Source organism: Nematolebias whitei, chromosome 13 (genome assembly GCF_014905685.2).
Source record: "Nematolebias whitei isolate Nwh7 chromosome 13, NemWhi1, whole genome shotgun sequence".
NCBI classification, from domain to species: Eukaryota; Metazoa; Chordata; class Actinopteri; order Cyprinodontiformes; family Rivulidae; genus Nematolebias; species Nematolebias whitei.
Window position 1 is genome coordinate 39,641,436 of NC_056510.1, and position 20,527 is coordinate 39,661,962.

General features: G+C 41.1%; 1 protein-coding gene across 1 annotated transcript in view; it reads left to right on the top strand.

Moving 5' to 3' along the window:
- Nucleotides 1–723: 723 nt before the first annotated feature.
- LOC119419397 (TBC1 domain family member 8) overlaps nt 724–20,527 on the top strand; it is a 166,521-nt gene continuing 146,717 nt past the window's right edge. Inside the window, exon 1 of the mRNA XM_037686706.1 lies at nt 724–1,080. Coding sequence (XP_037542634.1) covers nt 954–1,080 — 127 coding nt within the window. The 5' untranslated portion in view covers nt 724–953. The remainder of the gene's footprint in view (nt 1,081–20,527) is intronic.

A 20,527-nucleotide genomic window follows, 5' to 3' on the forward strand; every position in this document is an offset into this window, starting at 1 on the left:
TTGTCAAATTTTTGTAAAATTTTGTCCAATAACTACTAGTAAGATAAGAATTTTACTGATCCTGCAGGACATTGTTGGAGTAGTAAGTTTCTTTTGGCTGCTCCCTTCTTCAGGGTTGACCACATGCACGAAAGATTTCAATTTGTTTGACACCGGATTCCCTTCCTGATGCAACCTGGGCTCGAACCCGCAACCTTAGGATTACAAGATTGCAGCACTGGCCACCGATCAACCGTAGCCCCACTCGATACTTACCATATTTATTATTCTTCCCATAGGCCTGCAGAGTTCAGTGCAGTGCCCCGAGATTACTTCTGTTGTGACTTGGTGCTATATTAATAAACTGAACTGAATTGTTTTAATTTTTATCAAAATCAGTATAAACTATAATTATTTTCCTTCTTTACATGATGGTCTTTTATTGTCTTAAAATGTAAAAATATGAATAAATGTTAAAATGCACGATATAATTTTAGTTTTATAATGTCATCCCCACTGGCCAGAAAAGCCCCCCTCCAACAAACTCAGTGGCCCATGGGCCATCAGTTGATAATCACAGTTGCAGCAAGTTTTGTGGCTCCAGACACGAAGGGGCAGAAATGGCTCTTTTGATCGTGAAGGTTGCACACCCCTGATCTAGTGCAACAACTAGGCTCAACTTTAGGCACTGAAATGTGACAACAGAGTGAGTCGTCACACTTGTGGACGATCTTTGTCCGGTGTATACAGTCGCTGTAAATCAGGGGTGAGGCAGCGGACGGGTCTGAGGTGGGAAGTCCGGACCCTGCTGCTGTTAAAGCTGTAGGGCAGTCATGAAGAAACCCGAACCCCCGCGGCTGTAGGTCCGAATAAAGCCGTTCCGAACCGGAGGACAGGCGGGGGAAGCTCCCCCAGCAGCAGAGAGGCGACACACGGCGGAGGTGTTCCTGCGGTTCCTCCCTGCTGGGAGCACAATGTGGCTGAACCCGGAGGAGGTTCTGCTGAAGAACGCTCTGAAGCTGTGGGTGACGGAGAGGAGTAACGACTTCTTCCTGCTGCAGAGGAGGAGAGGCCACGGAGAGCCGACCAGCAGGATCACAGGTAAACACAAACAACCCGCGGTAAACAACAGGTAAACACAAACAACCGGGCGGTAAACAACAGGTAAACACAAACAACCTGCTGGTTGTTACAAGCAGCTTCAGGAGGAGGTGGGTCCAGAAGGAGCGCTCCCTGAATTAGTCTATAAACTTGTGTTGTGCAGCCTCATTATGGGCTGCAGTCCTTGTGTTGCCATGGAAACCTGCCCTGAACTCACCTGAAAACACCTGAACTTCACACAGCTGGGCCTGAACAAAGGTCTGCAAGCCTCCTCTTGATTAAATAAATCAAACTGGAAAGTTCCTTTTTTCATTCAACTTTCATGTCTACATTGAGCTTCAAGGACTCATTTACAAGAGACCTGTTGTAGACGAAGAACACCGATGAGGTACAGACAACAATAAACAGTTAGAAAAAGCACGTCAAGTGAAAAGTAAGTAAAACGTATCGATGTAAAACCAAATAAACACAAGCTACGTTATGAGTCGAGGAGAACTCCAAACAGGAACATGTCTGTTGATTTTTTTATTGGCCCGTCTGAAACGAGCAGCTACATCCAAAAGTCAAACCTTTCTGTGTGAAGTTTGACAAAGTCCACATGAAGCCTCGCCCTCCACAACAAGCAGCTGCTGAACGCTCCTGAACCACTTCACTTTCACAACTGGTTTGTCTTCTGTTACTTATTTACAATCATGGGACATTTTTGCATAATGTCCGCCTCGTGGCAGTGATGGTTGGGATTCTTTTTGAAGAGTTCTTGCAGTTTTAATCAGTAGTTGATGTTTGAGCCCCCGTTGCCCTGGTTGATGACCTGCGCTCTCCAGAACCTGCTCGACTTGTTGAAATGTGTCTGGATCACAGCAAACACACAAATGACTCGCGGCTCTTACGCCAATCACAAATACTCAACGCAGAGACGTCCAGCCGCAGGTTTCCACACCCCGACCAATAAATGTTTCTTATCACTTCCTTATTAATCCTCAGAAAAGTTTTTACAACTCTAAATTGTCTGTAGGTGTGGGTAGATGTTTGTCTCTGTGTGTCCCTGTGATTGGAGACCTGTCCAGTGTGTCCCCCACCTCTTCCACTGTCACTGCTGTGGTAGGCACCAGCTCCCCAACACCCATGAAGGAAGCATGGCTAAAGAAATGGATGGATGGGTATAAAAACAGATATTTTTTTTTACTAAAAGTACTAAAAACCTCTGAAATATTTTGGTTTCAAGCAAATATTTATTTTTACTATTTTATACTGATTTAATTTTCTAACAAATTGTTACTTTTGGGGACTGCCCGAAGGCAGCCCCCGATTATTATCCACCTGAAAAGGGTCTTACTCTTCCTTCAACGTTGATGCGTCCCAAACCGCAACATGCCCCCCCCCCACACACACTCATATCAAAATGACGGGCTCAGCATCGTGATGTGTTCTGTTACTTTTAATGGTGTTTCAAGTTACCATGGCAACATAATTTGCAAACATTTTTCTCACTGAAACAAACTATAGTTTAGAGTAAGCTAAAGTTTGTGGTGGTAGCTGAGAACGTTCCCATCATCACATACTGAATCCAAATCAAAAATCCAAGAGCACCATAGCTTAAAAAAATACGATAAGTCATTGATTTTATTAAATTTTTTATTGAGCTGAAATTTGTATAGTGGTAGCTGAGAGCGAACCCAACACATAGTACTGCCAAATTCAAAATAAAAAATGACTGCCATGTGGCAGTTCTCATCAAAAGTTTTTCCAGGAACTTTCTAGTGGTTAGACTTCACGTTTGTTTTTCCAATATTAGTTTTGTTGACAGTAAACGGGTAACACACGGTCGTCAGTTTAAATAGCCGTAGATATGTGTTGTAATAACCACCCAAAATAATTTCTTTCTAATTCTCAAAGCTGGGCTAGTAATTCATCTGTCTGCTGCAGGTAAGATACGGACAACTTAAAAAAACTCCACAAAATTCCACTTTTGAAACTGCAAATGACCAATTTAAATTAAATAAAAAGTTCATGAATCACTTCATTTTTTTTGTATCGGAGTTGTTTTATTTCAGCAGCAATCCAGTTTGGTCTTAGATGCGTTCAGACTAGTTGGCTCATCAGTCTGGTCAGAAACAAACTCTTTTTCCAAACTGAGACCATTCAGACTTATCTATAACATGTAAGATATTTATTGTTCTCCATTCTAGAGCACAGAGGGGAACTGGAAATACCCCTGTCCATGTTGTGAGCATTATAACTTGAAAAGTAAAGGAGATACATTTTCATTTTGGTGTGCAGCTGTATCTAGGCCTAAGAATGGTTCTTTTCAAAAACTGGGTTGCCATGTCAAAATCCATTACAGTAAAACACTCCCCTGAAAATCTCCAAACATCCACTCTTCAAACCCTCAGCGATGAGGGACGTTAGTGCACTGCTTGTTGTTAGTAACAACAAATAAGTCTGGATTATTAAGCATGATGTTTTAAAGGCATTCTGACAGAAATCTAAACTCATCTGAATCTGTTTATTGTTTACAGAAAACTTCCTCTTACTGTAATTCTTCATGAGACAATGACATTGTTTGTCACACTGAGAGGTTTTTTTTTTTTTTTTCAGATTGAGGCGTTAAAAGTGATTTAAAATACAGTTTTTATTCTGAACGACTAATTAAACCACCAGAACTGGTTCTGTTGCTGATCCGTGTTTCGTTAGTTGCAGCTGTCTGACTGCTGTGAGTTACACTGCTGTTTCCTCCAAGTGATTTCCTCTCCATGTTGTCATATGGAGAGCTTCTCTGACGCACTGCAGGTCGTCTGAACGAGCCAAAGAATCGTAACGCATCACGCAGTTCAGCAACTGTTGTCTTCCTGCTCTGTCCTTTTCCTCGTGGAGAATCCAGAACTGTCTCATGAAGCTGAAGAGCAGGGACTTCCTGCTCGGGTTTTTTTTCTTTGAGTCTTTGTCTCCATGGCAGAAGGGGTCAAGGGTCAAGAGCTGTTGTTTTGTCATTCAGCACCAACTAATTCAACGACCTACACTATAGTTTTTTGATTACAGACGAACAGACTTTTTTTTTTTTTTGCAGAGCGTGTAACTATTTCAAATGCTTGTTGCTGTTTTAGAAGGAAGTGGAAGCAGAAATGAGGTGGTTTAAAATATGCAGGGCTGATCGTAGCCAGGGAGACTTTCTGAGAAGAGCTGGGTGACGAAACAGCTGCAGTTTCTCAGCCTGTCTGTTCTGTTGGACTTTATCTAGAAGGCTAAAGGAGCTGTAATCATTTATGTCTACGTTTGATCAGTTGGGTCTTTCTCATAGAAAGCAACACAAAAGAACAATATGAGCTGTGTTTTTGGTGAGAGGGTCCTGTATGACTGCTGAAGAACATAATGCCGTAATTATTGAAGTAGGAATGAGCAAAACAGATGCTAAGACCAACAAAACAGATGCTAAGACCAACAAAACAGATGCTAAGACCAACAAAATAGAAACTAAAGCCAACCAAATAGAAGCTAAAGCCAACCAAATGTGATCCACTATGTGGGTTCCTTCATGTACAATACTTTGCCTACAAGTTAGCTGATATGGTAAAAGTAAGTTACTAAAACTACTATTACCAATGCTAACACCTAGGAAGAAATGTTGGGCCCTATCAGAGGACTCTGGATTCTTGGGAGCCTAAATGTGAGTAACAACAGAAGAAACTGCACACAGTTTATAGAATTTTTTTTTTTACTGAATAGAGTAAAATATTCAGTTTAGATTTATGACAGTAATAAGCAATATTGTGCGCGTGTTTGAAAAATAACAAATTAGAATAAAGTATTTACAAAATAAAAAAATAATACAGAATAGGATGAAAAATACAAGGTAAAGGAAATAAGCTTATCCATGTAGCAAAGTTTGACTCCAAAGGAAGCTCAAATAGATCTTTAGTTTCTCAGGATGTCGGATGCAATTCAAATTCAAATTCAAGCAGCATTGGAGGCCCTCGCAACAAAGCGCCGCTCCGGCCTTACGGCGACTGCGTGAGCTCTAGCTAGTCCACCCAGTTGCCATCACGAACGCTTTTGAGCCAATCCCGCACGCGTTGACTACGGGCGCATTTCCCAAATCTTCAACATCGCCTTCCGTCCATCTTGTTACTTGTCCAGCTGCAGGTCTTACAAGTATAGGCTAAATCTGACCTTCCAGACAGGAGTTATGGTGACTTCCTGTTTTGTGGCGAATGTTTGACAAGCACTTCCTTTATGCTTTTCAACATGTCATGTGTGGTAATCAACAGTTAGCGAACAAAGTTTCAGTCTAATATCTTACACAGTGCGAAGCTGGAAGTGTCATTTTTTTTCTCTGCGTAGGTGGGGCTTAAGTTATGTCATGAATCCACAATACCAAATTCAATTCAAATTCATATTCAAAAATACTTTATTAATCCCAAAGGGAAATAATTTGTTGTTGTAACTTGTTATCCTCATTTCATTAAGAGATGTTAGATGCTGATGGCTGTAGGCAGGAAGGATCTCTTGTAAAGGTCCATCCCACAGTGGATCCTAAGAAACTGGCTTCAGATGCTGTCCGATTCGTCCACCCAGACTCGGCTGGCCTCTCGATTCCCCCGGGCTGTAGGACCGCCCGAATTTCGGGCAGAACTCCTCCCAGAGCAATGGCCACTCCTCCCAGCAGTCTGCCGAGCTCCTCGTCACTGCGGACAAACAACTGTAGGTGCCGAGGGACGATCCTGTCCTTCCGCTGTCATGACCCATTTTTCCAGGATCTCAGTGGTCAGGCACATGAGCACAGCTGGCAGGTAGATGAGAATGCATCCACAGAACATCCTTTTCAACTCATTTGAGATTTGGGGCTGTAGTTGAGATATTATTTGAGCTTTTGAGATGTTAATCAGCTGCTGTTGGTTGTAGAAAACTGCCTTGTTTCCATGGTTACGCATCATAACAAATGTCTTAAACTAAAAAAGTTTCAGTCAAAATCCTTCCAGCTGCACAGCATCCGATACCGGAGGAAACAATCATCCAAAAAATGTGATTTACATCCAGAAAAAGAGGAATTAAAGTTTCCAAAAGCAAAATCTCAGAATGAAAGTAACAGAGCTGCTCCAACATGCAGCCACCTTGAGCGGCGCAATTCTAGAACCAATACCAGTGTGTCTACAAGTGCTCACTGATCAAGCACAAAAACTCAGGTTCAGATTGGATGATATATCACTGAGATATAACTGTTGGAATAATGTAGGGGGCACACTTGCGTCCAATGTTAAAGAACAATATCACTGTGACTATAAGTGCTCACTGATCACACACATAAAATCTGGTACATATTGGATTATATTTCACTGAGATATAACTGTTGGAATAATCTAGGGGGCACACTGGAGTCAAAAGTTAAACAACAATACCAGTGTGTGTAGAAGTGCTCACTAATGACATACCAAAAAATCTCACCTAGATCGGATGATATTTCACTGAGATATAACTCTTGGAATAATGTAGGGGGCGCACTTGAGTCATATGTTTAACCACAATATCATTGTGTCACATGGTCACTGATTATGCACCAAAATTCTGGTTCAGATTGCATGATGTATCGCTGAGCTCTGACTGTTGGAATAATCTAGGGGCGCACTTGCATCCAATGTTAAAGAACAATATCACTGTGTCTATAAGTGCTCACTGATCACGCACATAAAATATGGTACATATTGGATAATGTATCACTGCGATATAACTGATTTAAATAATCTAGTGGGTGCACTTGATTCATATGTTAAACCACATTATCAATGTGTCTAGATGTGTTCAATAATGACGCCCCCAAAATCTGGTTAAGATCAGATGATATATCACTGAGATATAACTTTTGGAATAATCTAGGGGGCGCACTCAAGTCAAATGTTGAATAACAACACAGATGTATATAGAAGTGCTCACTGATCATGCACAAAAACTCTGATGACGATCGGATAAAATATCATTGAGATATAATAGTTTGAATAATGTAGGGGGTACACTTGAGTCTAATGTTAAACAACAATACCAATGTGTCTAGAAATGCTCACAGATGATGCACCAAAAATCTGGTGCGGATAAGATGATGTATCATTGAGCTATAACTGTAGGGATAATGTAGGGGGCGCTGTGGAGGCTATTGGCCACTTATAATGGATACCTGTTCAAGGGGCGGATAATGATCGATCTTAGTGCTTTTGGTGCACCTAGGCTGAAATATGTACAATTTAGAGCCAAACCTATTGCAACGGCATCACTTCTGAATTCCCCATGCCGCCACGCCCACATCCTCAAGCAAAAACAGTTTGCGCTTTAAATCAAGTCAGCCCATATTATCTGTCTTTTAACAGAGGATCATCCTGATTAGGTCAATGGTGTCAAAGAGGGAGCATTCCAAGTTAAAAAAGAGACTTCCTGTTCCGAGGGGGCGGGGCTTTGATCACATCAAAATATGACACAATGGATCGTCGGGCATCCAACAGGGATGAGTCACGCCAAGTTTCATGCATTTCGGTCTTTCAATGTGAAAGTTCTAGTGTTTGGAAATTTATGGCATGACGCAAAACTTTGAAGCCTGGCCACGCCCCTTTAACATATACGAAAATGCAAGCTTTAGATAACTTTTACTCTCCAATGTCTTAAAGGTGTATCAACCAAGTTTGAAGGCAATCCTTCAAAATCCCTAGGAGGAGTTTGTTAAAATTCTCAATTAGAAACACCCAAAAATGACCCTTTGACCCAAAATGGCTGACTTCCTGTTGGTTTTGGACCAGGGCTCCAAGAGACTTTTTCATAGTTCCTGAGAAGGTACAGATGGTCACTGAGTTTCAGAATTATCGGTCCAAAAATGTCTTGGGGCTGAGGTTTTAAAATATTCTAGGGGGCGCTGTGGAGGCTATTGGCCACTTATCATGGCTTCCTGTTCAAAGGGTGGAAAATGATCCATCACACTGATTTTGGTGCACCTCGGTTCAAATCTGTGGAATTTAGAGCCAAATGTATGGCGACGATGTTGCGTCTTACTTCGCCACGCCACGCCGCCCACATGCTCCACCCCAAACTGTCAGTGTTGGAAAACAAGTTACACCAACATGTCTTCGGTCACTGGACACACTATTATGCTGATCAGGTAACGGGTCAGATAGGGATCGTGCAACGTAAAACTTTATACTTTCTGTTGTCAGGGGGCGTGGCTTAAGTGATGTCATGATTTGACCAGAGCCCTATAAAGAGAGAGTTGCGACACTCTTTGAACTCGCCGATACGCGGTCACGTGGTTCATGCAGCTCTCAATAGTTCCAAACAGTTCATCCTGTCAGTCAGTTTGAGCAGCTGCTGGCGCAACATAACACAAAAATCGACTTTTCTTACTTTACCTGACATCTTTTAGTAATTACTGAGCAGTAGCGAACTGATTTCTTAACTGATTATTGATTATTTCACAGACTATGCATTTTATTAAAGCATTTTTAGAAGCGGCTGATACATTTATCATTAAATTTTAGAAGGAAACGAGTCTGCAAACGCATATTTGTTAGAAAAAAAAGTATATGCAATACATTGATCAATATAGCCATGTCAGTGTTTTATAACGTTACACACGTTAAAAAAAAAAGATCAGAGTAACACCTGTTATAAAGCTGTTTCTGATGTTCTCTGCATGAGAATGTTCCACCTTGTCCTCCATGCAGGATCAGATCTGCTCCAGCTTACCTTAGATCATCTGGATGAATTCTTGATTTCTATAGAAGATATTAATTCAACCGGGCAGCACGGTGGCGCAACTGGTAGAGCTGCTGCCTCTCAGCGAGCAGGTCCTTGGTTCAAACCCCGGTCCAGGGGCCTTTCTGGGTGGAGTTTGCATGTTCTCTCCGTGCATGCGTGGGTTTTCTCCGGGTACTCCGGTTTCCTCCCACAGACCAAAAACATGCATGTTAGGCTGATTGGTAACTTTAAATTGTCCTTAGGTGTGAGTGAGAGAGTGAATGGTTGTTTGTCTCGTTTGTCTCTATGTGGCCCTGTGATGGACTTGCGACCCATCCAGGGTGTACCCCGCCCCTCGCACAGTGATTGCTGGACATGGGCACCAGCGACCCCCGTGACCCAAAATGGAATAAACGGGTAAAGATAATGGATGGATGGATGGATATTAATTCAACCTTTATTGAAACATGTTAGTCCCATTGAGCAACGAGGACTCATTTACAAGAGAGACTGAATACAATTGTTGTATTTGTCGTTTTTTTATGGCAACCAAGTACCTGATAACTGAGTTGATTGTAGCCTGACAACTATTGTAAAATTGTAATTCATTGATTAAAATGTTAATTTAAATGAAACTTTTTCTAGTTAAAATCATAACAGATGACAAAATAAGTGTTAATTGTGCAAAAATAAATTTCCAAACAATTTATTATAAAATATGTAAAATGTAAAACAAGCTTTAATAAAGTATTTTTACTGCCATTTATACTGTTTATTAATGACATCATCTCAAGTCAGCAGGAGCACCATCATCATCACAACAACACAAAGTGAGAGCTGTAAATTTAATCTGCACAAACATTGTCAATCAGGGCTCAAAATGTTCAACTGTCAAAGAAATGTGCAAGAAATAAACTAGTGTCACTCTACAGACACATTTAGAGAGAGGACAGTTCACAGAGACACAGTGAGGACGTGTGAGACAGAGACACAGTGAGGACGTGTGAGACTGAAGGAGGTTCAACCATTTGTTCATCGATCAGAACCAGATGAGAAGAACAGCAGAACTTCCACTGACCAGTGATCTGACCAGTGATCTGACCAGTGATCTGACCAGTGATCTGACCAGTGATCACACATGTTGTTCTAAATTAAACTTTGGTACGAACAATGTTAAATAAGACACGCCATATTTTTATTGAACAATAATCTTCATTCTAACAGTGACGTAATTTCAGAGACTGAGGAGGAAACAGAAATGAGGCGAGTGAGATGAGGGAAAGATGAAAATGTATCCTCAGAGGACGGGGACATGTCAGGATCTGATGATCCAGGATCAACAGGACCAGGAGGATGGATCAACAGGACCAGGAGGATGGATCAACAGGGCCAGGATGGATCAACAGGACCAGGAGGATGGAGCAACAGGACCAGGAGGATGGATCAACAGGACCAGGAGGATGGATCAACAGGCAGTCGGGGAACAGATGAAAAACCTGAGGAACAATTAGAACAAAAAAATACATAAGCAGGACAGAAGAAACTCACAGACAAGAAAATTAACTCAGTCCTGTGAAGAAAAATGTTAATGGAAAATAAATTGACATATTTTTACAAAAGATCAGATGAAGTCAACTGGCATGAAGAATAACTTCCAGCTCCATCTCAATGTAGCTGTGATAGTTTAATAAGTGTTTTTGTTACTGTCCTACAGTTTATTGATGCTGATATATTCTTGTAATAATTCTTATTTCTTGTTCTGTCTTGAAAGAGTCTCATCTCAACTTGACCCATGATTACCAAACACTAAACTAATAATATAAAACTAATGTAAATGAACAGTCCTGCAGTAAATACCAACTTTGTGAAGGTTATGGTGTTAAAGTAATCTTATTCAAACATCTTGATTGAGCTGTTATTGATTAATAGAAGACAGAAAATGAGATCTTGTACCTTTGTGATACTTTGAATGCAACATTCAGTTCATGAAGTCATTCTCCTCTGGTTTATCTGGAAAACATGAAAAAATTGACTCATCTCCACAATCACGTTTTTCTTTAATGATAATGTCACAATTTATGCTGCAGTCTTTGACAAATGATCTATAACTTGAACTAAATTACATCAGTCTTGTTGTCATGTTGTCATCTTTCTTTGTTAAATCAGGTCTCTCTTGTAAATGAGTCCTGGAGGCTCAATGGGATTTACTGTAGAAATAAAGGTTGAATGAATCTCTCAGAACAAAAAAGGCCAAATAATTTCTAGTTGAGTTCAGTAACTGGAATTACCACAAATTAAAAAAGACCACCTTTCAAAATTTAAGCAGTAACAGATATTTTAAAACGCTGAATTAGAAATAGACCCGTTTAAACCGTCATGTTGCAGAGCAGCTGCAGTTAAAACACAACTAGCAATTTAACATGTTTCATTAACTAAAACTGGCGACATAAATTGTGGTACAGAACAGTCAGATAACGCTTCACAATTGCAAAAAGTGTCGTATTTTCATCAACTTACCGGAAAAACACGGAGAATGAACTACGTTCAATGCTGAACCGCTGCTGTTTGGAACTATTTGCCGCTGCATGACCCACGTGACTTCAGCATTCCAGCATTCTTTCTATGGGAGTCTATGGGAGTGTCGCAACTCTCTCTTTATAGGGCTCTGGATTTGACCATTCAGTCTTGCAGGGGACTCGATGTGGATCAATCACTGAAGGTTTGATGTCTCAGACAGTTTTTGTGTAGGAGCTATTAGCGTTTCATTTTTCATGGCGAGATGTCAAACTTTGAGGTCTGGCCCCTCCCCTTCAGCATGCTCCGAAACGAAACATTTAGATAACTTTGCGTCCCCCATGCCTTTTGACCAAAATGGCCAAGTTTGAAACCGATTGAGCGAAATCCCTTGGAGGAGTTCGTTCAAATGCGGAGGCTGTAAACTGCCAAAAAGGTGTGAAAATTGGGACGTCATTCCAAAACGTCCACCTTCCTGTTTATCGTACAATGTTGGTGCCAGAGGGTTTTCTGTGCATCTTGGGGAATTGGATAAGCTTACCAAATTTCATGCTTCTATGACAAACTAAGGTTAATGCGAGGGTATTTTGAAAATTTGTAGGTGGCGCTCTTGAGCTGTTTCTGTTGCGATTTTTACCACGCCCTTAAAATACATATATTTTCACCAGTCCTGATGCGTCCGCCAAATTTGGTGACTTTTTGGGATATGTTAAGGCCCCCAAAACGCCAATTCATTTGGCGGAAAAAATTGCAGCTCGGTCCTGATCAGAGCGATTACAATAGGCCTTCGCAGCGCTTCGCTGCTTGGGCCTAATTCATGTATGAATTATGAGAGCTCATTCAAGTTCTCATTTGTTGTAACCAGTGGGGGTCACTATCTACCAGTTTTTTGTGCGATCCTTTGGGCTGGGGCTCGCCATCACCTTTCTTCTCAGCAACACGTGGATGGGTGAAATTTGCACCCACTCCAAAAACCTGACCTGGAACTAGGTCAGAACAACAGTAGCTTAAAACCCAGTCAGCTAACATTCATTAGCTTAAGCTACTAAATAAAGTGGTTCTACATCATTACAAGTAGTTCCAGGTTGTACACAATATAATACAGGTTATGATCACACATTAGTAAGCTCACAGGACTCCACTTAGCGTATTAGTGACAATACAGAAGGCCCATGCTCACTCACCAGTGCTGTACGAGGTTACAACGGAGATTTCTGAACTTAAGTCTGATCACAATGGCAGCTTTCTAGAGGTTAATGAAACATGAAATTACTATCCTGAACAGTATATTTTGTAGAGCTGGACTAGGGTGGTTTTTGTTTTTCTTACTGATCTCCGAGTTTCTGAAGCTACGATTGTCCAGTTAATTCTATCTGGCTTCGTCTCTTCCTCTGCGTTCCTCCGTCGGATTACATCTCTGCCGCATACAGGGCCAGTAGGGAGGAGAAAAAAAAAGGCAGAACAATCAGCCTTTTTGACATCAACCTTATTGGCTAATTTCAAATCAGACTATGTGAGGCTATTGATTGATCAGTCCATCACTCAAACGTTCACTGGGTTACACGAACAGTAGATAAAAGCCAACCCAACGGTAGATGAAAGCCAACCCAACGGTAGATGAAAGCCAACCCAACAGTAGATCTAAAAAAGTTAAATCTGGTCCTCTGGACATTCAAAAAAACAAAACAACGCAAATCGACAAAAAAATGTAGAAACGTTTCGTCTCTCATCCGAGAGACTTCCTCAGTCTGAGGTGCTGTATTCAGCTCAGTCTCTTAAATAGCACCTTCTCAGAGTGGATCAACCAGTTTTGCTGCTGACAACCAAAACCAGCTGATCACATGCTCAAGAAGGACCATCAGCCTAACAATGGATCATTAGCACACTGATGGCTGTTTACTGTTCACAGAGGGCTGAGTGATACTAGCAATCACAGCATTGTAAGAGGGGGACAGTTGAACCCGGAGGCCTCCACCCCTGTTTAACGATGGACGATTTCTTTTCACAAAGATGGCCTCCTTTACTCCTCTCTCAAACCATCGTTCCTCTCTGTCCAGGATGTGCACATCTTCATCCCTGAGAGAGTGACCGCTGGCCTGGAGATGAGTGTAGACCGCAGAGTCCTGGCCTGATGATGTTGATCTTCTGTGCTGGGCCATCCTTTTGGCCAGTGGCTGTTTAGTTTCCCCGATGTAAGACTGATCACCCTCCTGACACTGAACAGCATACACAACATTGCTCTGTTTGGTCCGGGGGACTGGATCTTTGGGATGAACCGTCTTTGCTGTAATGTATTTTGGGGTTTAAAAGCCACTGGGACGTTATGTTTAGAAAATAAACGTCTCAATTTCTCTGATACTCCATCAACATATGGAATGACCACTGGTCTGGGTCTGGGTTCCTCCTTTTCACCTGATGGCTGACTGGAGTCCTGTTTGGGTTTCTCCTCTGCTTTCAGGAAGGCCCAGTTAGGATATCCACATTGCTCTAGAGCCTGTTTTGTGTGGGATTTCTCCTTCTGCCTGGCTCCTGAGCTAGTGGGGATGCTGTCTGCTCTGTGATACAGAGTACTGATGACTCCTAACTTGTGCTCCAAAGGGTGATGAGAGTCAAACTGCAAATACTGGTCTGTGTGGGTGGGTTTGCGGTACACCGCAATTTGCAAATGTCCTCTATCAGAGACTGAGACCTCACAGTCCAAGAAAGCCAACCTGCCATTTTTTACATCTTCTCGTGTGAACTTGATGTATTTATCCACAGAGTTGATGTGGTCAGTAAAATGTTGGACTTCCTGAGATTTGATTTTAACCCAGGTGTCGCCAACATACCTGAACCAATGACTTGGTGGTGTCCCTGAAAAGGACGTCAAGGCTCTCTTTTCTACCTCCTCCATGTACAGGTTGGCAACAATAGGAGAAACTGGAGACCCCATAGCACACCCATGTTTCTGCCTATAATATTGCTCCCCATATGTGAAGCAGGTTGACTGCAGGCACAGTTTCAAGAGTTGACCCAGTTGTTCTGTGGAAAGCGTGGTCCTGCTGCTCAGAGTGGTGTCTGATTTTAATTTTAAACTGACCACCTCTACTGCATCATCAACAGGAATGCACATAAACAGTGAAGTGACATCAAAAGAGACCATTGTTTCATCAGTCTCCATGATGACATCCCTCACCTTGTCCACAAAGTCCATGGTGTTCTGTATGTGGTGTTCTGAGCTGCCAACTAAAGGCAGTAGATAAAAGCCAACTCGAACAAAAATGCAGGAAAGATGTTAAAAGTAGCTAAATTGTTTCTAAAGCTAAAATTAGAAAGCCTGAAGCTAAAAACCAACATTAACAAAGGTGTAGCTAAAAGCTAACATGAGCAAAACCATAGCTAAAAGCTAAACACAATAGCTGAAATCTTAAAAAGTACAATGGTAGCAAAAAGCTAAATGTAGCAAAACTTTAGCTAAAACCTAAAATTATTATGCTGGGGGAAAAAGCTATAAGGAGCATAAAAAGGCCCAAATAAAGCAATTATTCTGAAGACCGTGTAGACAGAACAATGTTTTACAGGAATCGAAGAGGTTTAAATACATTACTATAGAAAAAATGTTTAGTAAATAAAGCTAAATAATTAAAAATATATAAAAGTTTCAATGACTAAAAGTTATAGCTCATCATTTTTAATCGATCAACATGTTTTGACTATATTAATGGTTAAAATAACACCAAGTATGTAGAAATAGTTTGATTGCAACAAACAAGCTGTAAACAGGACAACAGCTGACTGAAAATCAACATCTATAGTCTTGAAGTTGTAATCTTTTTAAAGTGTGTAGACTTTTTGTCGTCAATGTATTTTGTCACAATGTGAATGCTTTTCATTGCTTTCCTTTTGAATGAAGTTTACCAGAGCACAGCTTCTCCGGGCTTGTGGTGACAGACGGATGGTTTGCGTTGCCAGGCTGCTCGCTTTGCAGAGTTGGATAGGTCAACGGTAAATCTTCAGATGTGGTTTTCATTTTGGCTGAGAACCATGCTTTCATGATGCTTCTCTACTCTCTGATATTAGTAAAACTAAAATAAAATAAACACCCAAGTTAGAAATCTGCCTTCTTTTATCGTGTGCAGTAGGGAGTTTAAAATGCAGCATTTTCCTCCCTGCAGCAGATCTGTGTGAGGATGCATCTTTAGACATCTGAAAAATGCTTAATCAGATTAAAGACAAGCCAGGTTAGCATGTTTCTTTGAGTCACTGTTGTGTAACCTTTCAGGAACCACTAAGGAATTAAGCCCAAACACAGACTTAAAGCCGTGCATGAAGAAGTCATTACTTTAATCAATGTTTACTGAACTTTTCACTGCTGGGTGAGTGAAAGCATCGTTAAGACGACCACAGTAGAACAGAAGATCTGAACCAGCCAATAGCACAAACAGCGTAAGTAAGGGAGTTTCCAAAGTGTTTGAAACATTTATGGTCTAGTGTTGTTGGAATTGTGAAAATGTTCAAAATATTCACGAGACAGATATATAATTGGATTTATGATAACTGGTTCCTGATGGAGACACAAAAGGATCTGTCAGCTTGGTAGGATCTAAACCAATTGAGGGCTGACCCTGTGATGCCCCCCCACTGCTCCAGCCTAGAAATGAGGATCTCATGGTCACTGGTATCAAAAGCGGATGTAAGGTCCAATAGGACAAGCAGCACATAGTTACTAGCGTCTCTTGATAGGAAGATGCCATTAAAAACTTTCAGAAGGGCAGTTTCAGTGCTGTGGAGAGGTTTGAAGCCTGATTGGAATAGCTCTAAGATGGAGTTATCCTCTAGGAAGCATTTCAACTGGATTTCGATAGGGATTTTTTTGCCTCCAATTCCTACGTGTTCCAGTTTCACTACTTTTTGTCCGTCTAAGTAGATCTCACTTGTAAATGAGTCTTCGAGGCTTATTGTGATTTATTTGTCTAAATAAAGGTTGAACGAATGAATATTTCTAAAAAAAATAGTCACAGAGTTGTTGAAGGTGTCTAAAGCCAGTCTCAAAATCTTCTGAATTTAGTTTCAGAGCTCTGGGGCTGTAGTTTTTGTCAACATGCATGAGAACCCCTCGCATGTTTTGACTCAAATTTTGCTGTGAGTTATGTCCTTTTTTCATAGTACCTTCTAGTACAGCACAGTTCGACTCGGCTCGGTATGGTACATGTTGCGTTTCCATTATGCTCTCAGTGCTGGTTCCAGTGGGCGGAGTTCAAATTGACGTCACACGCCTTACCAGCTGGTGGTGGTAAGACCTTGAAACAGGTTTCAGTATGGGGTGAGAATTTATTTTGAAGTTTGTGGTAAATTAAAAAGAATACAGATTGTTAAAATGATCAAATTAAACTATATATATCCTGCTAATAAACTTTTAATGAACTTTAGTTCACCATTAAATCTCTGATTAACCAGATCCTACAAAAACATCTATATTAAAATTTTATAGTTTTTCTTCATCATTTGATGTATTTGCACTCATTGTGTCTAATTTTATTGTTCAATTTAGATATGTGGTTTTGTTTCTTGTTTACAGATTATTTTATTTTAGCTTTGCTTTAAAGTTTAATTCTTGTTTTGTGATTTGTACATCTGTGGGTTAGAATAAAGTTGAACTAAAGGCTGTAGCTCTTTAAACATATTTGAGGGAAATATTCCTGAGCGATCCAATAATAATGATAACGACGACGACGTCGACGACGACAACAATAACAATAAAAATGGTCTTTTTATGATTTTCCAGCTGAGTTAATTTTAACAGATTATTTAATAGTCATTAAAGTGAAAACAGGATTTCATGATAAAGCCAGCATTGTTTATTTATTTATTTTTTACTTAGCTGATAAAAACATAATTTTTTAATACATAAAATATTTATAGAACTCATTTCCACCCCCCACCCTAGACTCTTCCCGGTCCACCCGTCTGCTGGGATCAGCGTTCGGTCTTCATGATGACTCGAGGCCGGGGTCTGGGCAACGGCCTTTTGCGAGTCAGCAGCTCATATGATCCTCCTTGATGACCAGCGGAGCTCGGAGCCCACAGAGCACGCAAAGCCAGTCCAGAGCCTGAACCCCGAGTCGGCAGTACGGAGGATCTTCCGCAGTGACCGGCGGAGCTTGGAGCCGGGGAGATGACGCTCTGCACATTCTGAGGGGACTCCGAGGCTCCAGTGGAGAGGACCATGGAGACCAGTGGAGCTCCATCTAGCTCGCTCTGAATTTTGTTGTTGGCGACCAAGCACAAAAAAAAAAAAACGCCTGCACTTCAGCATTAGACCATGGTGTTGTCATTATTGTTTTTAAAGGCTTAAAAATAGGTCCAGTCGCTCCTCGAGTTCAAACACAGACAATTGCAAATGGCAGATCGAATGTTTTGAAAAATTCTCAAACCCCTAAAGTGACTCCACCCCCTGACCAATCAGTGACAGACAGTGTTCTGACGTCACGTTTTGGTGCCGGCTCGGCTCGCTTGGTACCCAAGAGAAGAAGGGACCAAAAAAGGTGCCGGTTCCATGAACAAGTAATGGTGGAAAAGGGATCAAAACCATATTGAACCGAGTCGAATCGTGCTGAAGAGGAGATATGGAATCAATCAATCAATCAATTCAACTTCGTCCATAACATTCAATGAAATGGAGATTTGTCTTTGACATCTGGCTTATAAAAACAACACAAGATAAAATGTGATTAAAAAACTTAAAAAACTTTAAAACCAAGCTTTTCTAAATCAATTAAAAACATTCAGTTAAAACTAGGAATGTGCAATATAAACGGTATACAGTAGAAATGATAGACATTTAGCTTACTCGCCTGGCCCCTCACAGGCGTAACAGTAGCAGGTTGACCTCCACACTGGCAGGCATCTTAGGCCAGGGTTCAAGTATTTTGTGTAAAGGACCAAAAGCAGAAAACTTGAATAGGGAAGTAAAAATCAAAAGATACAGGTAGTTTCAGGTGTTATACCCTTCCTTCTTGTCCCCTGTCACGGAGCAAAGGGGAAATTGGAAATGCCTTCCATCTGTCTGTCCATCCGTTTGTTTGTCCGAGCACGTTGCAAGCATTATAACTTGGAAAAATTAGTTGCTGACTTCCACCTTGGTGTGTTGCTACATCTTGGCATAAGAATGCCTTCTTTCAAAAAATAGGTTGCCACGTCAAAATCCAGCCTAGGAAAACACTCATCTCCAAAACTACAAACATTCATTGTTCAAATTCCTCAGTGACGGTGGACATCAGCGTACTGCTGATTTGTCTGCTATTTACCAAGATGTGCAACAAAATAGGCTTGTTGTTCTGTGCGCTCACTGTAGCTTTGTGATGTTGTGGTGGTGTTGTTGAACATTGTCAAGAGTTTTCACCTTGAAGGCAGCATCTGTTCGTGTGAAATCTCAGCGCATGTTTCTGCACTTAATTTTTGACAGCAGAAATGCACAAAGCCTCCCCATGAGTCTTGTATCTGACGGTCGTTGTGTAGATTACACAAGAAGATGAAACGTTGATGATCGTGGACCTTGGGGTCCTGAAGACCCATTTATCTGTGCATGGATCCATGTGCAGGTCCTCAGATTCTATTTGTCTGACAGTTACAATGCATGAAACCAGTAATGTTTATCTATGTTCAGGGGATGGTTTGAATCAGTGGAACATCTGTAGAGCTGATTGCACAACAGTGAGTTTCATTTAAACAGGTCTCAGACAGCTGGACTTTGGCTTTAAAGGTGTCTGATTGTGTCAATTGTGCACTGAAGAGAGAAGAATTCCCTGACTCATTACATCCTGAAGTCATTCTGTTGTAAATGATATTTGTTTGCAGAGCTCTGTGTGTGTCTGAAGTATCAGTTTCTGCTACTCTGTGCTTTGCATTGCTTTGTTTTAAAACTGTACTTTGTCAGGAAATTTCCCTTTGCAGAAAAATGTTAACTATTCTTCTGTCCGTCAAACATTTCTGGAAAAAAAGGCTGATTTTGACAAAACCTTTAAAAGACAAACTTCCTTCTTGAACCATTTCTAATATGACTTGTAAACTATTCAAGGATTCAAGGTTATTTGTCATTCACATCGCATGGGGTACATGAGGTGGAACAAATTTGTGTACAAAGGGTCCCAGTTACATCAAACGATACTAAAAATATACAGTGTAAAAAGAAACTGTAAATAAGGATCTAAGCTATAAACTAAGATATACTCTAAATGAACGCCCAACGGTACGCCAAAAGATCTATGATATATGCTAACTACTAATGGTGCAAAACAATACACCGAACAACATCAGCACAATATACGGTAAACTGGGATTTATTCAAAGCATGCAACAAAAATACAGAAACAAGGCACCAAAAGTGAAAAAGAAATTAATCTACAGCAGCATGGTCCTATGGGTAGAGTGGTTCTGATGACAGTGAGGTTACAGTATCTTAGCAACATGGTCCAGTTAGCAGATACTGTTAGTGGCGTGGTCTTGTTAGCAGCGTTAGCAGGTCTTGTTAGCAGGTCCCGTCAGCTGCATGTTGCAAATAAGGACTGCAGCAGCTGCCTCCCAGACTGCTCTCCAGAACTGGGTCCGGCAGACGGAGAACATCCAAGGTTTCCCCGCGGAACCGAATGGGTCTGTAGAGTTCAGTCCATGCAGGCAGATGAGGATCATGGAGACAACTGCCATGACAGGCCTAAGCCCGAGGCTGGCAGGACTGAACCACGATGACACGATGGAAAGGCAGCAACACAGAAAACTCATACCCGTACCGTGGATGTGCAATGTAGGCACAAAAAAAAAAGTTAAAACAAAATCAACAGGAACATAAAAAGATTGAGTTCACCCAGAACCTGCAGCTCGGCTGAGCGTGGCCATCTTGTACAAATAATAATTTTTGATATTTTTGTTCTGAATGACCCAGATGGTGTAGAGGTAGGGCAGCAGACTTGTGACCAGAAAGTCATGGTTTGACTTCCCGCCATTCCCACATGTTGTGGTGTCTCTGAACAAGACGCCCAATCCCTAATTGCTCCCCGGGCGCCTACATAGCTGCCCACTGCTCCACCTGGGTGTATCTCAGGTGGGATGTGTTAAATGCAGAGAACCAATTTTGCCATTGTATGGGAACATACAGGTCCTTCTCAAAAAATTAGCATATTGTGATAAAGGTCATTATTTTCCATAATGTAATGATAAAAATGAAACTTTCATATATTTCAGATTCATTGCA